Source organism: Coptis chinensis, chromosome 5, assembly GCF_015680905.1.
Source record: "Coptis chinensis isolate HL-2020 chromosome 5, ASM1568090v1, whole genome shotgun sequence".
NCBI lineage: Eukaryota > Viridiplantae > Streptophyta > Magnoliopsida > Ranunculales > Ranunculaceae > Coptis > Coptis chinensis.
Window position 1 is genome coordinate 54,354,308 of NC_141460.1, and position 23,525 is coordinate 54,377,832.

The window sequence follows — 23,525 nt, forward strand, 5'->3', positions numbered from 1 at the left end:
ATCATTCCTTGCTTTCCAAATCCAGTAATTGAACCCATTCCACATTAGCCTCATCGATCATTCTCAATTCCTTTCCCCTACGACACCGCTTCAACCCATGACACCTCCCTTGCCAAGTAGGTTCTATTCTTCTCTTTGCCAGAACCCATTTTCTGCGAGAGATATTTCCCATAAGGACTGTGGTATAAAGCAACCATGAAAGAGATGCTCCTCCGCCTCGGTTTCTCTAGCAGAATATACAAGTATCCGAGTTCACGACCTTTTGTTGTTTTCAGTTTTTCCAGCGTTTCAAACCCCCACTTAGCCATCCGGTGATGAAGGAATGCCTGGGGATTTTGTTTGCATACCAAACCAGCTTATGCCACTGAACTTCTTGCCTTACTCCTCTCAGACTCTCATAAGTATCCTTCATGCTATACTCGCCATTCGTAGATGCAGACCATACTATGTTATCCTCATCACCCATAATCTCCACTTCATTTTCTATTGCTGCCATAATCTCACCTATTCGATTCCTTACATTACTCGTGAACTCCCATTTACCATCTATTATGAAATTCGACACTGTAGCTTGCTTGTTGCAACTCGAATCATATAACAGTCCCTGCGGAAACTTCTCTCTTAATATCCCAAATGGATGCCATGGTTCATTCCAGAAGCTCGTTCCTCTACCATTGCCTATCTGGTGGAATATTATAGCCGCCGCTTCCTTTCTACCTTTGAGTATATTCCTCCAACTCATTTTAACAATCATTTGGTGTTTTTAGCGCCAAAAATCCCTTTCCTCGACTAGGTTCTTTTTGTACCCACCGTACCCACGGGTTGTTTGCCTTGGTGATGAGCTTCCATAGTGGTTTCATGGTAGCGGCTTGATTAACTTTCTATACATCGTAAATTCCTAACCCACCTTCCTCATATGGGTAACATATATCATCCCATCCTATCAATGCATGAGATTGTTTATAGTCTCGCCCTATCCATAGAAAATTCCTAAAAATCTTATTGATGTCATCAACTGTCTTTTTGGTAGTGTGAATGCAGACATCCAATACACACTAAGGTTATTCAACACTGCCTTCACCAGCTGTAATCTTCCCGCATAAGAAAGTAATCTGCCCTTCCAGCTTTGAATACGCCTTGTGATCTTTGATATTAATGGAAAACGATCTGTGGACTTCAGCCTCAGTAGTAATCAAAGGCAGCCCTAAGTACTTTTATCGGGCAGCTCACCCCTAGGAAAAAGCGGCGATTAATCCGCTCTATGGTCAGTATTTTACCCTATCATCCATTCCGCAAAGAAAACATTGCTTTTTGAACATTCACTTCCAACCCCGAGACTCGCTGAAAATTTGGAGATTATCCTTGAGTTTAGTGGTTGTTCTATTATCTCCATACATGAACACCATCAAATCATCTGCAAAGGATAAATGAGTAATAACGGGTTCCGACACTTAGCATGTAACCGAGCATCGGCCTTCTCTAACACCGTGATGCATGATTTCCGTAAATAAATCCATAACCAAAGACAAAAAGATAAGGTGATATTGGGTCACCCTGTCTAATCCCTCTTCTTCCTTTGAAATAGCCATACGAGGACCCATTTATCATAATGAGTAAGAGGTCGTCTCCACACACACTTTCACCCATTTAATGAACCTTTCTGGCATCCCAACTCTTCTCATTGAAAACTCGACTGATTCCCATCTCACTGAATCATACGCCTTTCTTAAATCTACCTTTGCCGCACATCTTGGTGGATATTCATTCCTGTGATAATTATGCACTAATTCTTGAGATAAGAGGATATTATCCTGGATACTTCTTCCACTTATAAAGGCTGATTGGTTGAGATTCACTAATTGCGGCATTACTTCCTTCATTCTTCTTGTCATTACCTTGGTTATGCACTTATATATAACCCCACAACAAGCAATAGGTCTATAATCTGATAAGGACAGAGGTACTTGTATTTTTGGTATGAGTGTAATACATGTAGCATTTACCTCACTGAGTATCTGACTTGCGATGAAAAAATTCTGTATGGCCTTAATGAAGTCATCACCAATGATCCGCCATGTGCATTTGAAGAAAAAAAGTAGAGAATCCATCACTTCCCGGGGCTTTTTCATCACCAATGTTTGATAGAGCTTCTATTATCTCATCTCTAGTTACATCTCTCTGTAGGTCCTTATAGTTAGTCTAGAAATCTCACGTAGTACTTGAATTAGGATTTAATTTTTGAAACTTAGATTAATATATAGGTAATAGTCATTGCATCTTTTCATGAACATCTTGCATGAGCATCTTTGATTGTACTTGGCAGCATTTTTCTGAGACCTAGGTTAAAGTACTTAATACATATCCTGTGAGCATCTAGCCCAAAAGCCTCATAAGAGTGAAATATCTGAGTGATGACACAAGGGAGAAGTAAATTCCGAGTAGAAAAATCACACATCCACTTGCTTGATCACCACACCATATCATAAGCGAGAATTTAGGCCCTCTTTGGATCGATATAGCTAGAAATTCACACCTCTATGAAATTTATTATCCGCTAGTCGCCCCACTGAGCCTTTCATTAGCCTTTTCACAAACCAAAAATCTTTTATCCAATCAAACAAAATAAAAAATAAAATCAGCCTACCTATCTGGATAAGTCTGAGAAATAGGATGAGTGAAGAAAAGAGAAGAGAAAAACTTGTGTAAACAAAAATTAGTTAGTTGCTTCAGAAAAGAAAAAGAAAAGAAAGTTTCCATCCAAAGAAAAGAAAAATAAAAAGAAAAACTCCAAAAATAGAATAAAAGGAGTCAAAAAGCCAAAATAAAAAGGCTAAGGATAGAAACAAAGTGTAGAAGCAAAAGAACAATGTTTTCTCTAGTTACATAATATGAAGACCCTATTTTCTCAGACTTGTCTTTTTGAATATCTATTTCCTTTCTTCTTTAACCAACACCTATGCCCCGTATCACCTAATAAAGACCTCTAGCTTAATTAGGAATAGGTTGGTGTGATAGTAAGTGGCAGATGTGTTTGATCGACCTTGGCTTCCTTGGATTGTCATTGAGATTGTGATGAAACGTGTGCCCACTGTACACTGGAGTTAGCAAACTTGAGTAGAAAATTCAGAGTGTTATGTGTTTTGACACATTTCTTGTGAGAACCTACTTAGGCACGCTACCCAAAAGTTTCAGAAACGGACCTGCCATTGCATTTCATATCATAGTTCATTGTATAGTTGTTTATCTTAAGATGATTTGATTATTATACATGTATTAGTTTAAGTTTTAGAATGATCATCCTTGTTTAAATACTAGTGAGATGTATAGATTCTGAGATAATATTAGGGAACAATTACTTTTATTTCTTAGTCGTTGTAGTATAAATGAAGTTTGTGAGTACCTTATCTAGAAAACTCTCACGAGGCTATAACTCATCCACTATGAAATTCTTAGTGGTTTAAGGCCTTATTTCATATGGTCAATGTAGTCGCACTCAGCGAAACGAGACTAGTTAAAAATATATTTTTGGCCACTTATTTTAATTTCATATATTCGCTTGAGGACAAGCAAAATGCTGTTTGGGGGTGGTTTGATAAGAGCCCAAAACTGTAGTTTAAACCCTTTAATAGTATTTCTATTTAGCCAATTATGTTATTAATAATATAGATTTATCATTAATTACGTGCTTTTGAGTATTTCAGGCTTCGGAGTTGAATAAATGTCAATTCATTACTAATTAGGCGCTAAAAGGAGCTAAAGTGATTGCTAGAGAAGTTCCATGAAGAAAGCTCAAGTTTAATGGAGAAAAAGCCCATAAAAAGCCCAAGTCAACATTGTTAAGTGAAAGTCAAACCGGATTAGAGAGCTGAAGAAAAGTCAACAAAACTTCAAAAGGCCATATCTTTGGACTCAGGCCTCGGAATTGGGGCCATTTTATATCAAAATGACCGGCTCATAAAGCTCTTTCCAACGCTCTAGGTTTTGACTTGATTAGAGCAGTATAAGTCAATGAAAACTCACACTACAGTAACATGATCAGAATTGGAAGTTTTGGATTCAACCAATTGGGTTATGGACTTGATTTATGGGTCCATAACCTAACCTAAAAACCCATGCACAATTTTGTATCATTATATAAGAGAATAAAAACCCTAAGCTCTCTCCCTTCCATTAGTTAGAATAAATTAGGGTTCTCTCTCTTTCTCTCCTTTTTAGTTTTAGTTTATGAGTTTAGTTTGTAACCACCATTAATTCAATTCAAGTTATCTTCAATGAAGTAGTCATTCATTATGTTTTCTTCTTTCTATTATTATGTCCATGTAGTCTCATGATTCATAGCTAAACTCCCATTAGAGGGAGTTTGAATGAAGCTTTGAGAAGACTTGAGTTGTTAGTATAGATTTGTTGTTAGGGTTTAAGTTTAGGTTTTTCTTGACTTAGAGATAAGAAGAGTTTAACCTAAACTAGAGAATAGTGAGTTTGCCATGAGAATGGGAACAAGCTTTCTCTCATGCTAATTAGTTTATGACTAGAGATAGTATAAAGTAATTAGGGATCATTAAAAGTCTAGTCTTTATATTTTAACCTTGTGTGAGAATATCTAGACTATGGTTTTCTATACAAATCTATGCTAGCATGTTAAGAAATTAAAAAGTGGATTTCAATCTCTATCTAGTTTTCTCCATATTTGATTCCCCTATAAATAATTACTTTAGTTAATTTTTTTTTTAAAAGATAAGCTAGGGTTAGGCTGACCCTCACCTGCATTAATTAACCATGTCTTACATAGATAGTACCTCCTGCATCCTCCTCTATTAATTTTTGCAATTCTCTATCTAGAGGAGGAATAAACAATGACAAGTCATTACAAAGAGATGGATTAAGCCCATCAAGTAGGTCTGCCTGCTTATTAGCTTCCCTAAAAACATGCGAGAAAGAGCAAAAACTAAATTTCGCAACATAATATTACTCTCACCATTGTTTCTTTGTGTTTGATTAATTGGATTCTATCTAGTCTTGGTAGTTTATGAGTGGAACGAATCCTAACTCTTTATATATTACTTCATTATTATTTGAGAGTAGGATCATTAATCTAAGCACTTATTTAGTTAATTGATTATTTGTGTTTACGCATAGATAGTTAGTTCACATAAATTTGTCTTTATCAGTGGACATGGCATAGAGGGGGGGTAGCCTGAGCGACTGATTGTATAAGGGTTACTTTTCCAGCCTGGGAGAGCACCTTAGCCTTCCATCCCTTCATCTTTCCATGTACCTTGTCCATCAGATAGTCAAAGTCCTTAGTTTTCTTTCTAATCAACATGATAAGGACTCCAAGATATTTATCCTTATAGTCAAACAGCTTCATTTTCCAAAATCTTTTATGCTTAAACTTAACTCTAAATCTAACATTCCTACTGAAGAAATTAATAGATTTGTCATAGTTAATCAACTGTCCAAAGGCATCACAGTACTGTTGTAAGATAACCTTAAGATGGCTACTATCTTGAGGATTAGCTATGGAAAAAAAAATCAAGTCATCTGCATACAAAAGGTGAGTGATAGCAGGAGAGTTTTTCTTGATCTTGATACCTTGAATCTCTCCACTATGCTCAACTTGTGCAAGCATCCTTGATATAGCCTTATAGACCAAAATGAACAGGTAGGGAGATAGGGGGTCTCCCCGCCTAAGCCCTCTTTCAGGGATGATCTTCTCAAGAGGGGAACCAGTCAAGGATTCCCCTTTCCTTTATCCAATGATTTGTAGATTTTTATTTCCAATAGGATTCTTATTTCATGTACCATTCAAGGAGGTTGGCTTTGAGAGTTCTGGCCTTATTATAATTAGCAATAGTAAAAGGCTTAGATAAGACATTTTCTAGTTTTCTTTGAGTTTTTTTTTTTTTTTTTTTTTTTAATATTCTATAAAATGTTTCCAAAAACATTCTTATTCCAGTATGAGAGACTCTCCTTAGTAGCATGCAATCTATTTAACACATTTACATCAGGCATATCATGCATAGCAGACTTCCATGCTTCATCTATACAAGGTTTACAAGTTATATCAGATAACCACATGTTAAAAAATTTAAAAGGTTTTAGACACCTTTCCTCAAGTCTGTTAAGAGAGATATGCAAAACTAAATGATCAGAAGATGCATTGGCTATGGTCCTAACATATGCATGTGGGAAGCAGGTTAGCCATAACACGATCAAGTCTCTCCCGAACATGTGACTCAGAAGTTCTGTTATTGTTCCAAGTGAATTTAGGACCTTTAAATCCTAAATCCACCAACCTAAGATCACTGATCAAGCTATTAAAATCCAACATGTATTTGTTAGGGTGCTACGACCACCCACTTTATCATTTAAGCAAGAAATGGCATTAAAATCTCCAAAAAGACACCAAGGGCCACTGATTGACAAAAGAAAAAAAGAAAGAACTTGTATTGAGATAGTTTGAGATTTTGCCTGTTACTTGGTTTTTTGTTGCCCTAAGTATTTTCAGATCCACATCCTCTTTCCACATGATTGCTAGACCACCACTCAAACCTTCAGCAGGTACCAAAAAACATCCTTCCAGCTTTAACAACTTACTACCAGCCATTATACGCCTACTATCCACCTTAGTTTCAGACAAGCACATTATATCCACTCCCAACACCCCCATTTGGTCCTTTATATGTTGAACCGCCGGGATGGAATCAATACCCCGGCAATTCCAGGCGTAGATCGTCATTGAGGTGAAGGTGATTGTGTAGGGACAATCACCGCGAACCCTTTTTTGCAGAGTTGGAGCCTTTTTAAGACGTGCTAATAGAGCCACTAGAGATAGACATGTCCATAGACTTTCCATCTGATCGTGCATAATGTTCCCAGATACTATCCTCACTTTCTTCTGGATCCAGAGCATTTCCTTTTCCTTGGGAGTTTATTCTCCTAGCTTGGGACTTTCGCATAGCAGAAGCTTCCATGGCCAAAGGGGGAGGCTGTGAAACACTTTCATCCGAGTCATATTCCTCTTTCTCTTGCTGATATATGGGAACATCCTCCTCTCCTGATTACCATGTATTTCACCAGATTCACTTGAAATTGATATAATATTAGCATTTCGTGGAATGAGGTCCTTCCCTTTACCTTTTTTCCTCATTTCCTCAGCCATAATCTTTGCTCTCTTCGATCTATTGACTGCATTTCTCACCCAACGGTTCCTCTTGTTTCTTAGATCTATTAGCCATACTTTGACACAAATTTGAGATCTTGCGTTTGTTGTTGGTATCTGGACTTGAGAGACAAAAGCATTGATCTTGTAGGTATGGTTTGCTAAAGAGGGTAGGTCTTCCTTTATTCCTCCTAGCAATTCTAGGGTTTCGTACCGCTAGCTGCTTAAAAGCATTCCCATCTTTTCGAACCAATTTTGTATATTGAAAGAGCATGAATTGGTCAACACAGGTTGCATATACATTCTCTAAACAGGACGCAAAACCCGATACCAGCCCTATACTCTCCACCGATGAATTGGGCCCAACTTGTTCTATATTCTCCGACTCAACAGGCACCTCCATAGACGTCTCCATATTTGTTACCATTGTAGATCCAGCTGGGCCCATTGTTTGTCCCTCCCCTGCAACATCTCCAACGGCTCTATTATTCCTGTTCTCAAGGTGAATCCTTGAGGCCCTACTGCTTTGCCACCTATTTGATCTTCCACGTGTCACCAATGATCTCCCCTGACTAGAAAATCCTTCTCGTTCTGAAGCCGGAATTTCATCAAACCACAGCTACTTTGGTGGTCCAGATATGATGACTACCTATTTCTCCTTGGTTTGATTTCTTTGCCTGAGCCCCGCATTTTATCAAATCATATAGAAACTGTGCTCTGATTCGGCAAGCAGAATGATCATGTCCTATCACTTCGTATAAGTAACAGAAGATATCCAATTTCTCATACTTGGAATTGACATGGAAAGAAGTACCCATTTCAAGCATGATTGTTAGATCCTTAGTAGGTCGTTCCTTGATATCCAACAGAACTCTTACTCTCGCTATCGGTTTACTGAACTAAAGTGGACAAAATACATCGTCCTCCGAAACCTGACCCAGTTCTGCTCAAATGATTTTGATATTTTCTTTTTTGATTTGCTCTTTTGGAAGACCCCATATTTGAACCCAGAAATTGACCATATCAAATTTATAATCTTCAACATGCTGGTTCCAAACCTATTTCATGATGGAGAGAATATGGCCATGAACCAGCCATTACTGGTTACATGCCTTAATTAATTCCTCATCTTTTTCAAAGGTAGTATTTTTATGCTCTTTGGTGAGGAACTCCATAGCCATTTGACCTCTAGTTTGCCATATTCGATGGAGTTCTTCCCCCATTTCATCTAAGACAATTTTGGAGTCTCCATACAATTTCCCCACCACCATCAATTTGTCATCACCCTGTTCTTCAGCATTGAGACAGTCAATCATTACTTGTTTTTCTGAGGTGAGGAGGTTCTTCATATTTTGTTGTAGTAGTTCTATAGCGTTTGCTGTTGAAGTAGAGGTTTCCCCCAGCATCAGAGGAACTCATGGTAGAACAGATCAAAACAAAGGACCCGAATAAAAAACGTGAGACTAGAAACCCGAGAGTAAAGAGGTGGGGGGTGGGGGGTAAATTTAGATAGAGTTTGTAGTTGCTATGTTCAAAGGAAGGGAAGAGACAAGAGCTGCTTTAGCCCGCAAGAGAGGCTTTTTGCTTAGAGAAATTATTCACTCAAAACATTAGGGCAATTTCCATTGTTTTGATTGTGTGTTTGAAAGAGGAGATAGACAGCATATATACCATGCGCAACATTCCAACAAATAGGATGCTACCTTGCTAAGTAAATTAGAGGAGGAAACGACCATTTCTGGTTATATACAAGGATTACTAAATTATGTGTCAGGTTAATGACAAAATGTACACTTAATGTGTGGTAATACCGTCATTTGGCTTGTCAAACTATGCAAATGTACTTTATTCACTCTGCAGCATTCTAATCTTTCTAAAGTGGACTTTTCTCTCTCTAACTAAAGTTCCTCTAACCACGGTTAGATAGGGACTATATTTCCGATCACCGTTGTCTATATATTTTCTTGAACCAAAAACACTGGAAGCTTCACAGGAAATAGGAAGCAAAGGTCTTACATCATCCTATGCCAAAAAGGTATAATTAAATAAACTAAAAGAAAGTTCCTATGCTAACTAAATAATAGGCCACTAGCCTATTCCAAAAACGTATATACTAAAATAAACTCAAAGAAACTACTTAAATATGCTTTCAAAACTAAATTGATTCCTAAAAACAATACAAAAATGAACCCAAAATTACAAACTAAAAAAAAACTACGTGAAAACGAGGAATACTATAAATAGTATATAAATAGCAAAATCGTGATTCGCATATTTACATAACCATGTTTACTCTTTACTGTAATTTTCTTTTTACATCACGTTCGCTCATCCACCCTAGAAAAATTCTTACGAAAAAACAGGGATGACACCTTATACAATGAACAAAAGCTAGACGAGACCGCAAATTTAAGTAATCATCTTTTTCCACTTATCGGTTTTGTGAAAATTTAGAAAACAGTACAGGCGCACATAGTTACCAAAACAATATAGATACTCGTACATATCATTCAGATCCATATGATATCATATTCACATATATGGTGGCGACAAATTCATTCATACAGTATTTTGCAAACAACAACAACAAAGGAGGGAAAAAAAATAAAAGGTACAAGTTATTTCATGTAATAGTTACCAAACGTAATTATTTATAAATCACAGAGAAGTTTCAGTCTTAATTATTTTGTCAACCTGACCTGCGGCAAACAATACATTGCTCAATAGGATTCAACTATTCAACTATATATATATATATATATATATATATATATGGAGAGAGAGACCAACTTATGTACCATAGTAGCGATGATATGGTCATGCCCTAAAGATGAAATCGCTGAAGATTAGATCATAGTGGTGCGTACGTTCGACATCAATTAGTTGCAAGAAACATATCCAACATGAACTAACACAAATAAAGCTCCCTAATCATTGAAAAGATATGCATAATTATTGTAAAGTAGACATACACGAGAGACTATATATGCACGTATAGATCGAGCCAAGAAGTCCCAAGTCATAATATAGATGAGTAAGAGAGAGAGAGAATAACTCACGATTAGATTGACGTCTTTGTTGACTACTCGATGCATGCTGGATTTTCTCATAAGAGAAACGGACAGTAAAGAAGAGAGAGCAAGATAAGGAGATCCCATCTTCCTCTTCCTCTTCATCTTCTTCTTCACTGTCTATCTCTCTGAGATTTAATATTTCACCAAATCACCTTCGCCATCCCACCCCATCAACTTCGTACCAAATAACATAACATAAAGAATAGTCAAGTTACTTCCTCTATATATAGGCTTCCCTTGGTCGGTAAACTATACTAATTTGAATTGGAGTTAGTTGGAGTTGGAGTTGGTTACTCATGCCTCCTGCTCATGAGTCGAAGTATGTGATACGGGACGTCAAAGAGTCATAGGCTTTATGTCACTTAGTCCTTTGTGTGAGGGACTAATATACACAACCAATGTATATTATATACGTGTCCAGCGTAAACAGAAATACCACACCGATCTCATGTCCTCGTCCTCCGAGCTTGCTGCATAGCAATTCACCGTATGCAAGTGGTATACTCAGATCGCTTCAGAGCGACTCACATCATCAGCCCGCATACCCGATCTAAGATATTCGTCCTATGAGCTCGCTCCAGAGTAACTCAACTCGCATACCCACGCACGGAATGTTTCATTTAGTGACATCATCCATTATCCAGATGCAATAATTATCAGAGTCATACTGACGCAATCCATTACCACAATATACGAACTACTGCAACCACTCCCCATCATTACGGAATTCCTTCCAACACCAGCCCTACACGCATACCAGATCTCAACCACACATTGAAATTCCCAGATTTGATTTGACAAGAGTAATCTCGTTGAATTCAATGTTCACAATTAGATTTAATCATGCACCAGCAAACAATTAAACAATTATCTATGACAATCAAACTGAAAAATAAAAGGAGACAAGACACAGAGAATTTTTTTAACGTGGTAAACCCAATCACTGGGAAGCATCCATGCCACTGCCTTTCACAAGCAGTGGAAAAAATCCACTCAATAAAATCAAGTATTACAATGTCTTGTGCTCACATCGAAGTATTAAGACTCAAAGAAAGAACTACTCACAACGGGGATCAAATCCCATGATTACCCGAATACCGCATTCTTCCTTCTATCTTTGACTCTTTCGAATATCACACATCTCCACTTGTAGTCCTTGACGTTAAAACCTTCATCTTGCAATCTCAGCAAGCATAACTCTTGCTTTCGCAGGAACAACTTTAATCAATTTGGATTTTGGTTTGGGAATTTTATTCCTCTCAAAATAGCATCACAAGTAATCACAACTCTAGATACATATGTGAGAAGAGTAATGGAGAGGAAACAAATCAGCCAAACAATCCTCTCTATAGCTTGCGGTTCATCAACCAAACACAAAGGTACGGTTTTTCTTTTCTATTAACTCTCCGGGGCTTCCTTTTGAGAATAGAAACCCTTATAAAGCCTCGGTCCAAGTCTCCCCCTCAACTTGGAAACCCTTTATTAGATAAAGCATATCTTATATTAGATAGATAAAGCATATCTACCTTCAGTTGTAGCAAAGGATTTTGTCCATTATATTCGGTGGGTTTGTTACGAAATATGTCCAACATATATGGGCGTTTCAATCTCCCCCTTTGGATATCATTTCGTGACAAAACCACCTGTACAACTAAGTAGTCAGCACTTACTTATGAGAAAACAAAAGTGCACTGAATGACTCGAGACTTCCCAAACTCAAGACACCCAATGCATTGTACTATCTCCAATTCAGCTCAACTTCGGATGAGATCGTGAAAGTTATTGTAGCTGCACAATAAACAAAAACATCATGATACCAAAATATAACAAGCTCTAGGAATCACAAATCATTCTCCCCCTTTTTGTCACGAAAGACAGACTAAAATATGCAAAAGAAAAAAAACACAGTATAATAGATAGAAATAAATGGCAGCAGAAGCAAACATAGCAAATGTCGAGTAAAAATCTTTATTCTCCCCTTTGACGAAAAGCAGTCCATTAGAAAAACAGGAAGATAAACAAACAATGTGCTCCCCCTCAATGATATATCTACTGGCAGCATGTGATGCATTTGAATAAAACTATGCAACTGAAACTCAAAAGGTATGTAATGCAACATACACTCCCCCTAAACAAATGCATCCTTGGTAGAAGTTTATTAGAAACTCCTCCTAATCCGTACACCTCCCCCTAAACCAATGCAACTCCCCCTTAATCAAACCTACCTAGACCTCTGTCAAAAAATATCAGAAATGCTCAAACAGTTTCAGCAGTGACACAATTGCATCATTTAGCAGAAGTCCCCATCTTCGAACAAAAGAGGGAGTTAGAAGACACGGTTGGTACCATTGGAAAGCTTAAGAAGTCTATTTTCAGGAACAACAAACTGTTTGTAAAAAAAAATAAGAGAGCAGAAAGTTATGTGCAATTTACTGACACATGGCAGAACCAATGCCCTTAATAATTGAAGGCATGAAAGAAAAATGCAATCAAACAATTAAGAACCAAAGTTGAACATGTTCATGGAGAATAATTCAAAAACATGGCAGCAAGAAAACTAATTTCAAACTTGCACCTTGTCCCATGAAAAATGCAGAAAAAAAAAAATAGTTCATATAATCAATTGAAACATGAATCCCAACTTAAATTTCTGCCATAATGCCAAGCCACATTTTGGAATTCTTTTTCGTGCTCCAAAGGTCTAAACACACGCATTTAGGAAACATAGTTACCCACTTGTGAGGATTGACAAAATTGAACCATAAGTGAGTGAAATTCATAAGCATGTATTTTTTTTTTTTTTTTTTTTCACATAGATATATTGGAGAGGAACCATCCCTTGTAACAGGCCTTCGATTGGTAAGTCCAGACCAGTTGATCTTAGATTACAAGGTGGAAACCCCTACTGAATCTACCGACCGGTGGTGGTTACATGCCCGAGCTCAAAAAAGAGAGATAGGAAGAGTTTATATAGTGGAGAGGAACCATCCCTTGTACAAGGTTGTCGATTGGTAAGTCGGACCGCATTGGCCTTAGATTACGGGCTTAAACCCCTACGAATCTACCAACCTGGGTGATTACATGCATGTGCTCCATAAATTAAAAAATATATAATACGTTGAGTTGCAGAGATTTCACAAACTTATAGAAAATATGTCATTCAGCTCATGTGAAAAACTATAAGACCTAAATAGTGGCATAAGCGTGTTGTGTGTGTATTGCAAAAATCCAAAAAAAATGGCGAAACATTATAATAGATATTCATTGTTAGATTGATATCACAATAAATCAAATGAACTGAAATTTAATCAATGAACCTTCACACAACAAGAAACAAGAATAAAACAATAAACATTGGATGCCAGTAAGAGAATTATAGTTCATGAATAAATTCAACATGTGCATCTCTTTTTGTTTGAAAATCTAATCAAATGCATTCTCTCACACTCTATAGTCTCAATAAGAAAACAGATGCGTGCAAAGAAGTGGGAGAAAAACAACGTGAAAAACAAGCTAAACAGAAAACAAAATGCAAAGGAAACAAAACCTACAAAACACTAGGACATAGCCTGTGTGCAGAACAGGAAGCACAAGGCTATAAAGAATGCAACTCTCATCCTTGAGATGGACTACCACCAGACTTTCGCAAGTCTAATAGCAACTTCAACTCATCCTTCCGCACCCATATGGATCTACCACTGTGAAAGGAACTATATGCATGAGTCACATGAATAGATGAAGATGAAGAATTGTTGTTATTCTCACTGCCATTTCCCTTAGTATGTTTCTTATGCTTAGAAGTCCTGGACTGATTTCTAAAACCCATATGTGTTGGTTTGAAGGTGGGCTGGTGAGTAGGCTTCCAAAATCCCCTTCCAATGGAATAAGGATCAGGGAAAGTATAATGATTGTCCCAACAATATGATGTCAAATGCCCTCTCCTACCACAGTTATAGCATTTTAAAACTCTAAAAGGCTTCTTCTTTTGAACGTTACCCATAGTTTCAGTACAACTATTCTTAAAAATGGCTAAATTGGGAAGAACTTTAGGTGTAGTTGCCTTTACAAACTTAGTGACATGAGAGGTATTCTTTGATGTACTAGTATTTTCAGAAAATCCGAGACCTCTCTTGTCACTTGAAGCTTTTCCCACTCCAAGCATTTTATCAAGATTTTCGGAGCCAACAGAAAATGAATTGAGCTTTTCTTGAGTTGAAACTAAATCTGCCTTTGTATGCTCAAGATCAACCATTGTAGACTTGAATTTCATCTCAAGGGAATTAAACTCACTCTCCAAACTCTCAAGCTTTGTCACATAAACAGTTTTTTCTTTGTCGAGTATTTCAACCTTGGTAGACATGCTCTTGTAAGCTTTACCAAGTTTGACATACTTTTTAGCCGTAGAAGCATACATATCCTCCCAATCAACATTCTCAATATCAAGGCTAGTACTACCATGAACACTAACATCATTAGAAAAATCAGACAAGGCATGTGAATGAATGCTAGAAGTGAATGCAACAACATTAGCAGCAAGATCATCATCCTCACAAGTGGCATTCAAAAAATCAGTCGAACAATCACTACCACTATCATCCCAAGTGACTTTTAAACTTGATTTTTTCTTTTCATAATTACTAGAAGTCTTTGTAGGACAATTATGGGCATAGTGACCATACTCTTTACATTTAAAACATTGCACCTTACTCATGTCCACCTGAGTTTTGTTGAATATGGTCTTCTTTCCTAAGACAAGATCAGACTTCATCACATGTTTCCTTTTTATAAGTCTTCGAAACTCTTTACTCACCCGCTCAATCTCTCGGTCGATATCATCATCACTATCGGAGTCATGTGAGACACCATGATGTGAGAAAATCCTAGACTTAGAAGCTAAGGAGGTACCCTTGAATGCTAGAGTCTTCTCATTCTTAGGTTTCTCCATCTCCAACTCAAACTCAAAAGTTTTTAATTTACCAGCTAAAGTATCCACCGACATATGGTTTTGAGATCATGTGCTTCTTGCATAGCATCTTTACGTGACCTAAATCTCTTAGGAAGTGACTCAAAATCTTTCGGACAATCTGCACATCTGGATAATTAAGACCAAGAGCTTGACTATTGTTAATAATATCTTGGAGTCTAACAAAAAAATCATCAAAACTTTCACTCTCCTCCATTCTCAATGTCTCAAATTGGGTGGTCAATAACTCAAGTTTGCTTTCCTTAACTGTTTTGTCTCCCTCATGAGTTATACATAGTTTGTCCCAAGCTTCTTTTGAAGTGGTACAAGAAGATATACGCCGAAACTCATTAGGTGACATAGCCGTAAATATAGCATGAAGACCTTTAGAATTAAAACTAGATAGAGTTTTTTTAGTTTCATTCCATTTATTCCTAGCTATGGGAGTGGTGACAGCAGCAGCACCCTCTCCAATGGTCACACTAGGCCAAGTCCAGCCATTCTGAATGGCAACCCAAACATCATCACCTAAGGCTTGTACATAGGCAATCATTCTAACCTTCCAATAAGGAAAGTTAGACCCATCGAAAAATGGAGATCTGTTAGTTGATCCAAGTTTATTAAATTCCATCGAGAAAAGAAAATATATCTTTTGGGGAAAAAATCAAACTCTTAGGGCTGTTAAATCCAAACAAAGAGCACCCGCTCTAATACCAATTGAAATTCCCAGATTTGATTTGACAAGAGTAATCTCGTTGAATTCAATGTTTACAATTAGATTTAATCATGCACCAGCAAACAATTAAACAATTATCTATGACAATCAAACTGAAAAATAAAACGAGACAAGACACAGAGAATTTTTTAACGTGGTAAACCCAATCACTGGGAAACATCCACGCCACTGCCTTTCACAAGCAGTGGAAAAAATCCACTCAATAAAATCAAGTATTACAATGTCTTGTGCTCACATCGAAGTATTAAGACTCAAAGAAAGAACTACTCACAACGGGGATCAAATCCCATGATTACCCGAATACCGCATTCTTCCTTCTATCTTTGACTCTTTCGAATATCACACTTCTCCACTTGTAGTCCTTGACGTTAAAACCTTCATCTTGCAATCTCAGCAAGCATAACTCTTCCTTTTGCAGGAACAACTTTAATCAATTTGGATTTTGGTTTGGGGATTTTATTCCTCTCAAAATAGCATCACAAGTAATCACAACTCTAGATACATATGTGAGAAGAGTAATGGAGAGGAAACAAATCAGCCAAACAATCCTCTCTATAGCTTGCGGTTCATCAACCAAACACAAAGGTAACGGTTTTCTTTTCTATTAACTCTCGGGGCTTCCTTTTGAGAATAGAAACCCTTATAAAGCCTCGGTCCAAGTCTCCCCCTCAACTTGGAAACCCTTTATTAGATAAAGCATATCTTATATTAGATAGATAAAGCATATCTACCTTCAGTTGTAGCAAAGGATTTTGTCCATTATATTTGGTGGGTTTGTTACGAAATATGTCCAACATATATGGGCGTTTCACACATCTGTACTCATCAGTACACGTGTTGCGCAGATTTTCATGCTTAACAACTATAAATACCAACTGCATGAACTACGTCAGACCTGATTCTTCTCTCCCCCCAGAATTGAGAGATAGATAAGTAGGCAGTTCGCTCAACAACGAACTCGTTCTTTCCCATTTCTAAACCTCTTCTCCTCCTTTTCCACATTTGTAAGGGATAACTAAAACACTCTTTTACATTGGCGTCGTCTGTGGTCTTGGTTTCTTGAGAAACCACTTCACAAATCCCAAAACCAATAAACAAAATCCTCAAGCCCACGAAGCATGGCAAGCCTCGAAGCTCAAATCCAAAATTTGGCAGGTCAGTTAGGTACAATGAACTAGCACATTACCTTGCTCAGGCAGAAAAAATGTTGATTTGCGTGCGCAAGTGGACACACAAAATCCACCAGGTGCCATAGCAGAGGACGGTATCAACGAGGTTAATCAACAGATTAACGAACTATCATAAAGGATCGACCAAAGTGCAGTTAAGAAAGACACCACTCAGATCGTTCAAAAGATGCTGAAGACATACCGCGCGTCCCCGTTCACTGCTGAGGTACTTAATAGAGCTTCTCCTCCATATTTCATCCAACCACGTTTCCCAATGTACGATGGCAACACATGTCCTGGTCAACACGTGGCACGCTATATTCAAAGTCTTGCACTCTATAGTGCTTAGGAGTTCGACCATCTCCATTGCCGCTTGTTTCCAGCCAGTCTTTAAAGATGGCGCGCTCGATTGGTTCTTTTTACTCGAGCCAGACTCGATAAAGAACTTCGAGCAACTCATCGATCCGTCGCTGCTGACTAATCAGATAAGTCTATTTGCATTTACTATTGTGTGAAGCACTTTACAGTTACATACCTTGAATTCGATATACTTTGATCTATTTCAAATCTATTTGAATTCAATACAGCAAGACTCGACCTGGTGAAGTAAATTTATTTCAACCGTTTCATTAGTGAATTTATTCGTCTCGTTTTGGCATGGACGTCGCTTCATATTAGCATTATCATTGCGTAGCCCCATGTTTATCATATCACGCTCCAAGCTGGGGGCTAGTCTACCATAACAATCTCCGAACTGGGGCTGGCTACAGCCACAGGGGAATGTTCAATCCACTCGATTTATTACAGGCCAATCTCCGAATTGGGGCTACTCACATTTTTACAAGGCAATTAAAACTTCAAAAATAAACTGGGGCTAGCTATTGACGACGATCTCCAAATCAGGATGCCCATAGACTCACTCGGGTCACGACTCCCAGCTGAGTATAACGCTCACTCGAGCTCAAACGCTACATAGTGTCACCGCTCCGCTCCTGTTATCAAGACCCCAGAGGTCGCCTCCGCTCCTATTATCAAGACCCTAGAGGTCGCCCCAGCTCTTGTTGTCAAGACCCCAGAGGTCGCCTCCGCTCCTGTTGTCAAGACCCCAGAGATCGCCTCAGCTCCGGTTGTCAAGGCTAGCTATCAACTGCGATCTCCAAATCAGGACGCTCACTAGAGCCGCCAGCTCACTAGCGCAGAGCGGACTTCACTGGGTCCCCGATGCCCTTTGAAAGTACCATGCTCACTTGAGCTCATAGGCTTTTTAGCCTCTATAGTTCTTATTAGTTGATGACCTATAACTCTAGGATCAACTCAGCGAGAACGCTCTCCGTAAGCAACACACTTTCTTAAGCTACCACGCTCACTGGAGCTCATAGGCTTCTTAGCCTCTACAGTTCTTACTAGTTGATGACCTACAACTCTAGGCTCAACTCAGAGAGAACGCTCTCCGCGAGCAACATGCTTTCTTAAGCTACCACGCTCACTTGAGCTCATAGGCTTCTTAGCTTCTACAGTTCTTACTAGTTGATGACCTACAACTCTAGGCTCAACTCAGAGAGAACGCTCTCTGCGAGCAACACACTTTCTTAAGCTACCATGCTCACTTGAGCTCATAGGCTTCTTAGCCTCTACAGTTCTTACTAGTTGATGACCTACAACTCTAGGCTCAACTCAGAGAGAACGCTCTCCGCGAGCAACACGCTTTCTTAAGCTACCACGCTCACTTGAGCTCATAGGCTTCTTAGCCTCTACAGTTCTTACTAATTGATGACCTACAACTCTAGGCTCAACTCAGAGAAAATGCTCTCCGCGAGCAACACGCTTTCTTAAGCTAACACACTCTCTCGAGCTCATAAGCTACCGAGCCACAATACTTCTCACTAGTTGAAGACCTACATTTCTAAGATCAACTCAGTGCAGAACGCTCACTAAAACATCCGGCTCACTCGAGCTCCAAGGCTCCCTCGAGCTACAACTTTTTTACTAATTGAGAACATACACTTCTAGGATCAATTCAATACTTGTCAAACCAGCATCACTTGCATCTTCAATTACTACTCCGCGTGCTTCCCACGTGTGGAATTACTCTCTCATCAAGTCGTCCCCACAGAATTGGAACGACCTAATGAAAGGGACTAATATACACAACCAATGTATATTATACATGTGTCCAGCGTAAACAGAAATACCACACCGACCTCATGTCCTCGTCCTCCGAGCTTGCTGCATAGCAATTCACTGTATACAAGTGGTATACTCAGATCGCTTCAGAGCGACTCACATCATCAGCTCGCATACCTGATCTAAGATATTCGTCCTACGAGCTCGCTCTAGAGTAACTCAACTCGCATACCCACACATGGAATGTTCTATTTATTGACATCATCCATTATCTAGATGCAATCATTATCAGAGCCATACTAACATAATCCATTACCGCAATATACGAACTACTGCAACCATTCCCCATCATTATGGACCAACACCAGCCCTACACGCATACCAGATCTCAACCACACATCTATACTCATCAGTACACGTGTTGTGCAGATCTTCATGCTCAACAACTATAAATACCACCTGCATGAACTACGTCAGACCTGATTCTTCTCTCCCTCCAGAATCGAGAGATAGATACGTAGACAGTTCGCTCAACAACGAACTCGGTCTTTCCCATTTCTAAACCCCTTCTCCTCCTTCTCCACATTTGTAAGGGATAACTAAAACGCTCCTTTACACATTGGTTAGTCCGATTGAGTAGGACTTTTAATCTGTTCCTATAACCTAAGGTCCGGCCATGGAACAAGATGCCGCGATTTCACGAGATATTATATCCAGCAATTATTTTTCAGGTTCCCAGCACTGAAATCTTGCCGATTTTAACCATAAAACTTGTGTTGAGAATATTGAGCCTCAGGTTAGGCTCCACTAATCCAGTTGCATCTAAAGCAAATCCAACTCCAAGTCCAACTCCTAGCGCAACACAAGCTAGGTATGCGCGCTTATGCTTATTACACTAGTGAGTAAGGACTAAGGACTAAGGGAAACTAACACAGTTTTAGCTCTTGGGGGCTTGGGGCAGCCATAGTTGCTCAAAGGAATGTGAAGAACAACGTACTCTTGAAGCATTGCTTTCTTTCATTCCTCACGAAATTTATATACAATTTAAGTGGAGCAAGATATGCTAGGAGCCTAGGAAACAAATGAAAATACAGAACGTGTCATTCAAATTCAAGAAAGATCATTAGAAAAGCAAACCAAACATAACAAGAATCTCAATGTAAGGAAGGAAATGGCACTAATATTAAAATAAGTCCATGTCCTCTTTCTAATTAATCTAGTATGAGAGACAGGAAGAACGCACTGCAGTTAGTACCAAATAATTTACATTATAGTAGTACATAGCAACTTGTGATAAAAAACACAAGAAATCTCCATCCAGTGTTTTGATTGTGGCCGGGTCAGAAAGAGGAAATCCAATAACAACAAATCAAAGGTAAACAAGCATTTCTCACTATACGAGCCATAGTACAAAATATCAGGATATAGGTATTTATCGATATTCAATTTCTGGATATGTATCGTAGATATATCCTTCTCTTTGGGGATATTTGACATTGTTTCACATGCAAATATCGTAGATATATCCAAAATATTAACAAATATCGTAGATATTGTGGATATTTATTGATATATCATGATACATTATTTATATTTATTTGAAATATAATGGTAAATATTAAATAAAATTGTTATATACACAAAATATCGCTAGATATCCCCAAATATCACAAAATATCTTCAAATATCACAAATATCATAAATATCGTCAAAATATCACTGATATTTACAGTCGTATATATCTCTAAACATATCGTGATATTTATATATCTGAAATCTGAAATCTGGATAGATATCCCCAAATATCGTGATATATCGGGATATTTTGTTCTATGATAGGAGCATTACTACAATTTCCACCGTTTTGGAACAAAACAGGAAGCTTTTTTTATTGGGTTAACAAATATTACCCCCTACTAGATGGGGAAATTAGGGTCTCCCCCCTCCCCAAATACACACAAAAAAACCACTGTCAACTCAAGTTGATTCTTTTTTTGTGTGCTTAGGAGGAGACCCTAATTTCCCCATCTAGTAAGAGGAAATCCTAATTGTCTTATGGGGTAATACTAGTTAACCTTTTTTTATTTTGCTAATGGGTAATTATGATTATAAACACTGGAAGCTTCAATAACTTACGGTAGAAATAGAGGTAAACAGTACGTAATTAATACATTTACTTTATTCAAAAGCCATGATCAGCCACCAAGGTTCTTACGAATTTTCTGAACATCTTGGGCATTGATCCTGAATTATTTCTCCAAAACCTCATCAGGAATCAGTGGCTTTGCTGTGAAACTAGCGATTGCAGCCAACTCAGCACCAGGATTCTGACTGTTGAGGCCCGAAAGGATTAATGCTGGTCTTGAAGAATCAAGATTGTATATAAAATGAACCATTCCCTTAGGGAACACAAATGAGTCACCTTGTCGACGTTGCTGGGTGAATAGTTTGTTTGAAGTGTCAACAAAACCTACAAGAACAAATCCTTGAAGTAGGTGTGCAATCTCGGAGGCTCGAGGGTGCCAATGCAAAGGTACAAGCCCGTTTGCAGCAATGTCGGCACGAGCCATGGTTAGACCTTGTGTGTTCACCCAGGCATGTTGCGAATATTGGTTAGAGTGACGTTAAATCCAAATGGATTTGCACCAGTGTTACCCGATTTAGCTAGAACTGATGTCATGAAGTGTGAAGGGGTTGCTAGCGCTGGGTTAATGCAGGGTGAGCCATTGATGAAATTTTTTTGTGCTGGAGATGTATCGGCAACACAATAGTCTTGAAGCGGACCTGGATCTGATATTGTGATGCCTAAGAGAAATGTGAAACTAAGGACTCAATGAAATGCAGCAAAATTGCTCATATTGATATGCATTAAACCGTGACTTTTTGTTTCGGTTTGAGGTTATATATTCCACTTCCGAATTTATATACTAAAGGAAAATGCCCAACAATGATTGGTGGTCTGATTGTATTTTAAGTGTCTGGATTGAGCAGCGTAGGAGCAAAATTAAGAGGTTGAAACAAGGTAAATTGAAAAGCCGTGTTTGCTTCAGTAAATGAAGGTTAGGAAAGGTACCTTTTAAGCATAAATCTCTCAAAATATTATTATTATTTTTTGGAAAACACTCATTATTATACCTATTTCAATCTTTTAAAACCATCATTCCATTAACCATCTCTATAAAGTAATTGTCTGGCAACTACAAGTCTACATGACTACATCTAAGTGTTGTGGCTCCTCATAGTCACAGTTATATTCTGTTCTCATCGCTCCTTTTCTAGCTGCAGTACGCACCATAATTACTTAGTTGCCGATTACATCACTCAGTTGTGGCTCATTATACAACTAATTACATACTAAAAGAAATGCGAAAGAAAATATACGCATGTTGCATACATTTGATCCCTTTCGTTCTTTAAAATTCCTGATGGTTCCCTGCATCCCCAGAGATAGCAACAATAGCATTTTTGTCGGTAATCTCGAATTCTTGATGAACAGTCGTCCAAGAAATGAAAAATGAAAATCTTTTCAAATACATCAGCCTTTCGTAGTGAAAAGCGGTACCTAGGGAGAAGATAGAACTGTTGGTTTTTATTGTTAGGTCAACGTATTTAGCTAGTGTTCGTAAGTCACAAGGTCACAAGGATTAGCACCACAATATCATTAGGTTATCTGCAATCTAATTCAATGAGTTTAATTTGTTGGATCCATCATCCATGGTACTAGAAAAACCTAATGTTCCAAAGGGATCGGAGGTAGCAATACCGAAACAGCGAAGGAAGCTGGGCTACAAAAAAGGACCAGATTCTGGGGCCCACTAGTTGGCTGCCTTGGTAGGAAAAAGGGATCAAATAGGCCGAGTAAGGTGGATTTGACGTAGAGAACTAGAGATTTTTAATTCGGATATTGCCATTTTTAAATGGGTTAACTAGTATTACCCCCTAATAGATGAGCCAATTAGGATTTCCCCCCAATTAGATGGGAAAATTCTAATTGGCTCATCTAGTAGGGGTGTAATACTAAAAAATCCTTCCTAAATTAGGGACTGGGGTTTTGATTTTGTGGGGTTCTCTTTCACAAATTTAGCATTCTCATTTGTGGATTAATCAAATTTCACCTATCAATGAAACCGCTACTGTTTTTGTTATACTAAACCAAGTAGCGCTAGCAAATTGGAAGTCTCTTGACCTTCCCTTAGTATGTTGTGATCTTTGGTTTTTCTAATCCCATTCTCCCCTAGCTTTCGGCTCTGCAGATATATTACTAGGAAGAATCAACACAATACACCCCTGTTAACAT

General features: G+C 38.2%; 3 protein-coding genes across 3 annotated transcripts; all 3 read right to left on the minus strand.

Moving 5' to 3' along the window:
- Positions 1-271: 271 nt before the first annotated feature.
- Positions 272-742, minus strand: LOC147497980 (uncharacterized). Its single transcript, XM_086563082.1, has one exon. It carries the CDS (start codon positions 740-742, stop codon positions 272-274), a length of 471 nt encoding a protein of 156 aa, XP_086419208.1.
- A 4,422-nt stretch (positions 743-5,164) lies between these two features.
- Positions 5,165-5,629, minus strand: LOC147497981 (uncharacterized). Its single transcript, XM_086563083.1, has one exon. The coding sequence runs from the start codon at positions 5,627-5,629 to the stop codon at positions 5,165-5,167; it is 465 nt and encodes a 154-aa protein (XP_086419209.1).
- A 15,696-nt stretch (positions 5,630-21,325) lies between these two features.
- GLP7 (germin-like protein 7) lies at positions 21,326-22,691 on the minus strand. Its single transcript, XM_086563084.1, is given in 3 exon segments — positions 21,326-21,818; positions 21,821-22,057; positions 22,610-22,691. Coding segments are annotated over 3 exon segments (714 nt in total). The 3' UTR covers positions 21,326-21,423.
- Positions 22,692-23,525: the final 834 nt, after the last annotated feature.

What these genes read in the sequence shown, in the direction of transcription:
- LOC147497980 (XM_086563082.1), bottom strand. Translation starts at nt 742, where the DNA reads ATGAGTTGGAGGAATATACTCAAAGGTAGAAAGGAAGCGGCGGCTATA.
- LOC147497981 (XM_086563083.1), bottom strand. Translation starts at nt 5,629, where the DNA reads ATGCTTGCACAAGTTGAGCATAGTGGAGAGATTCAAGGTATCAAGATC.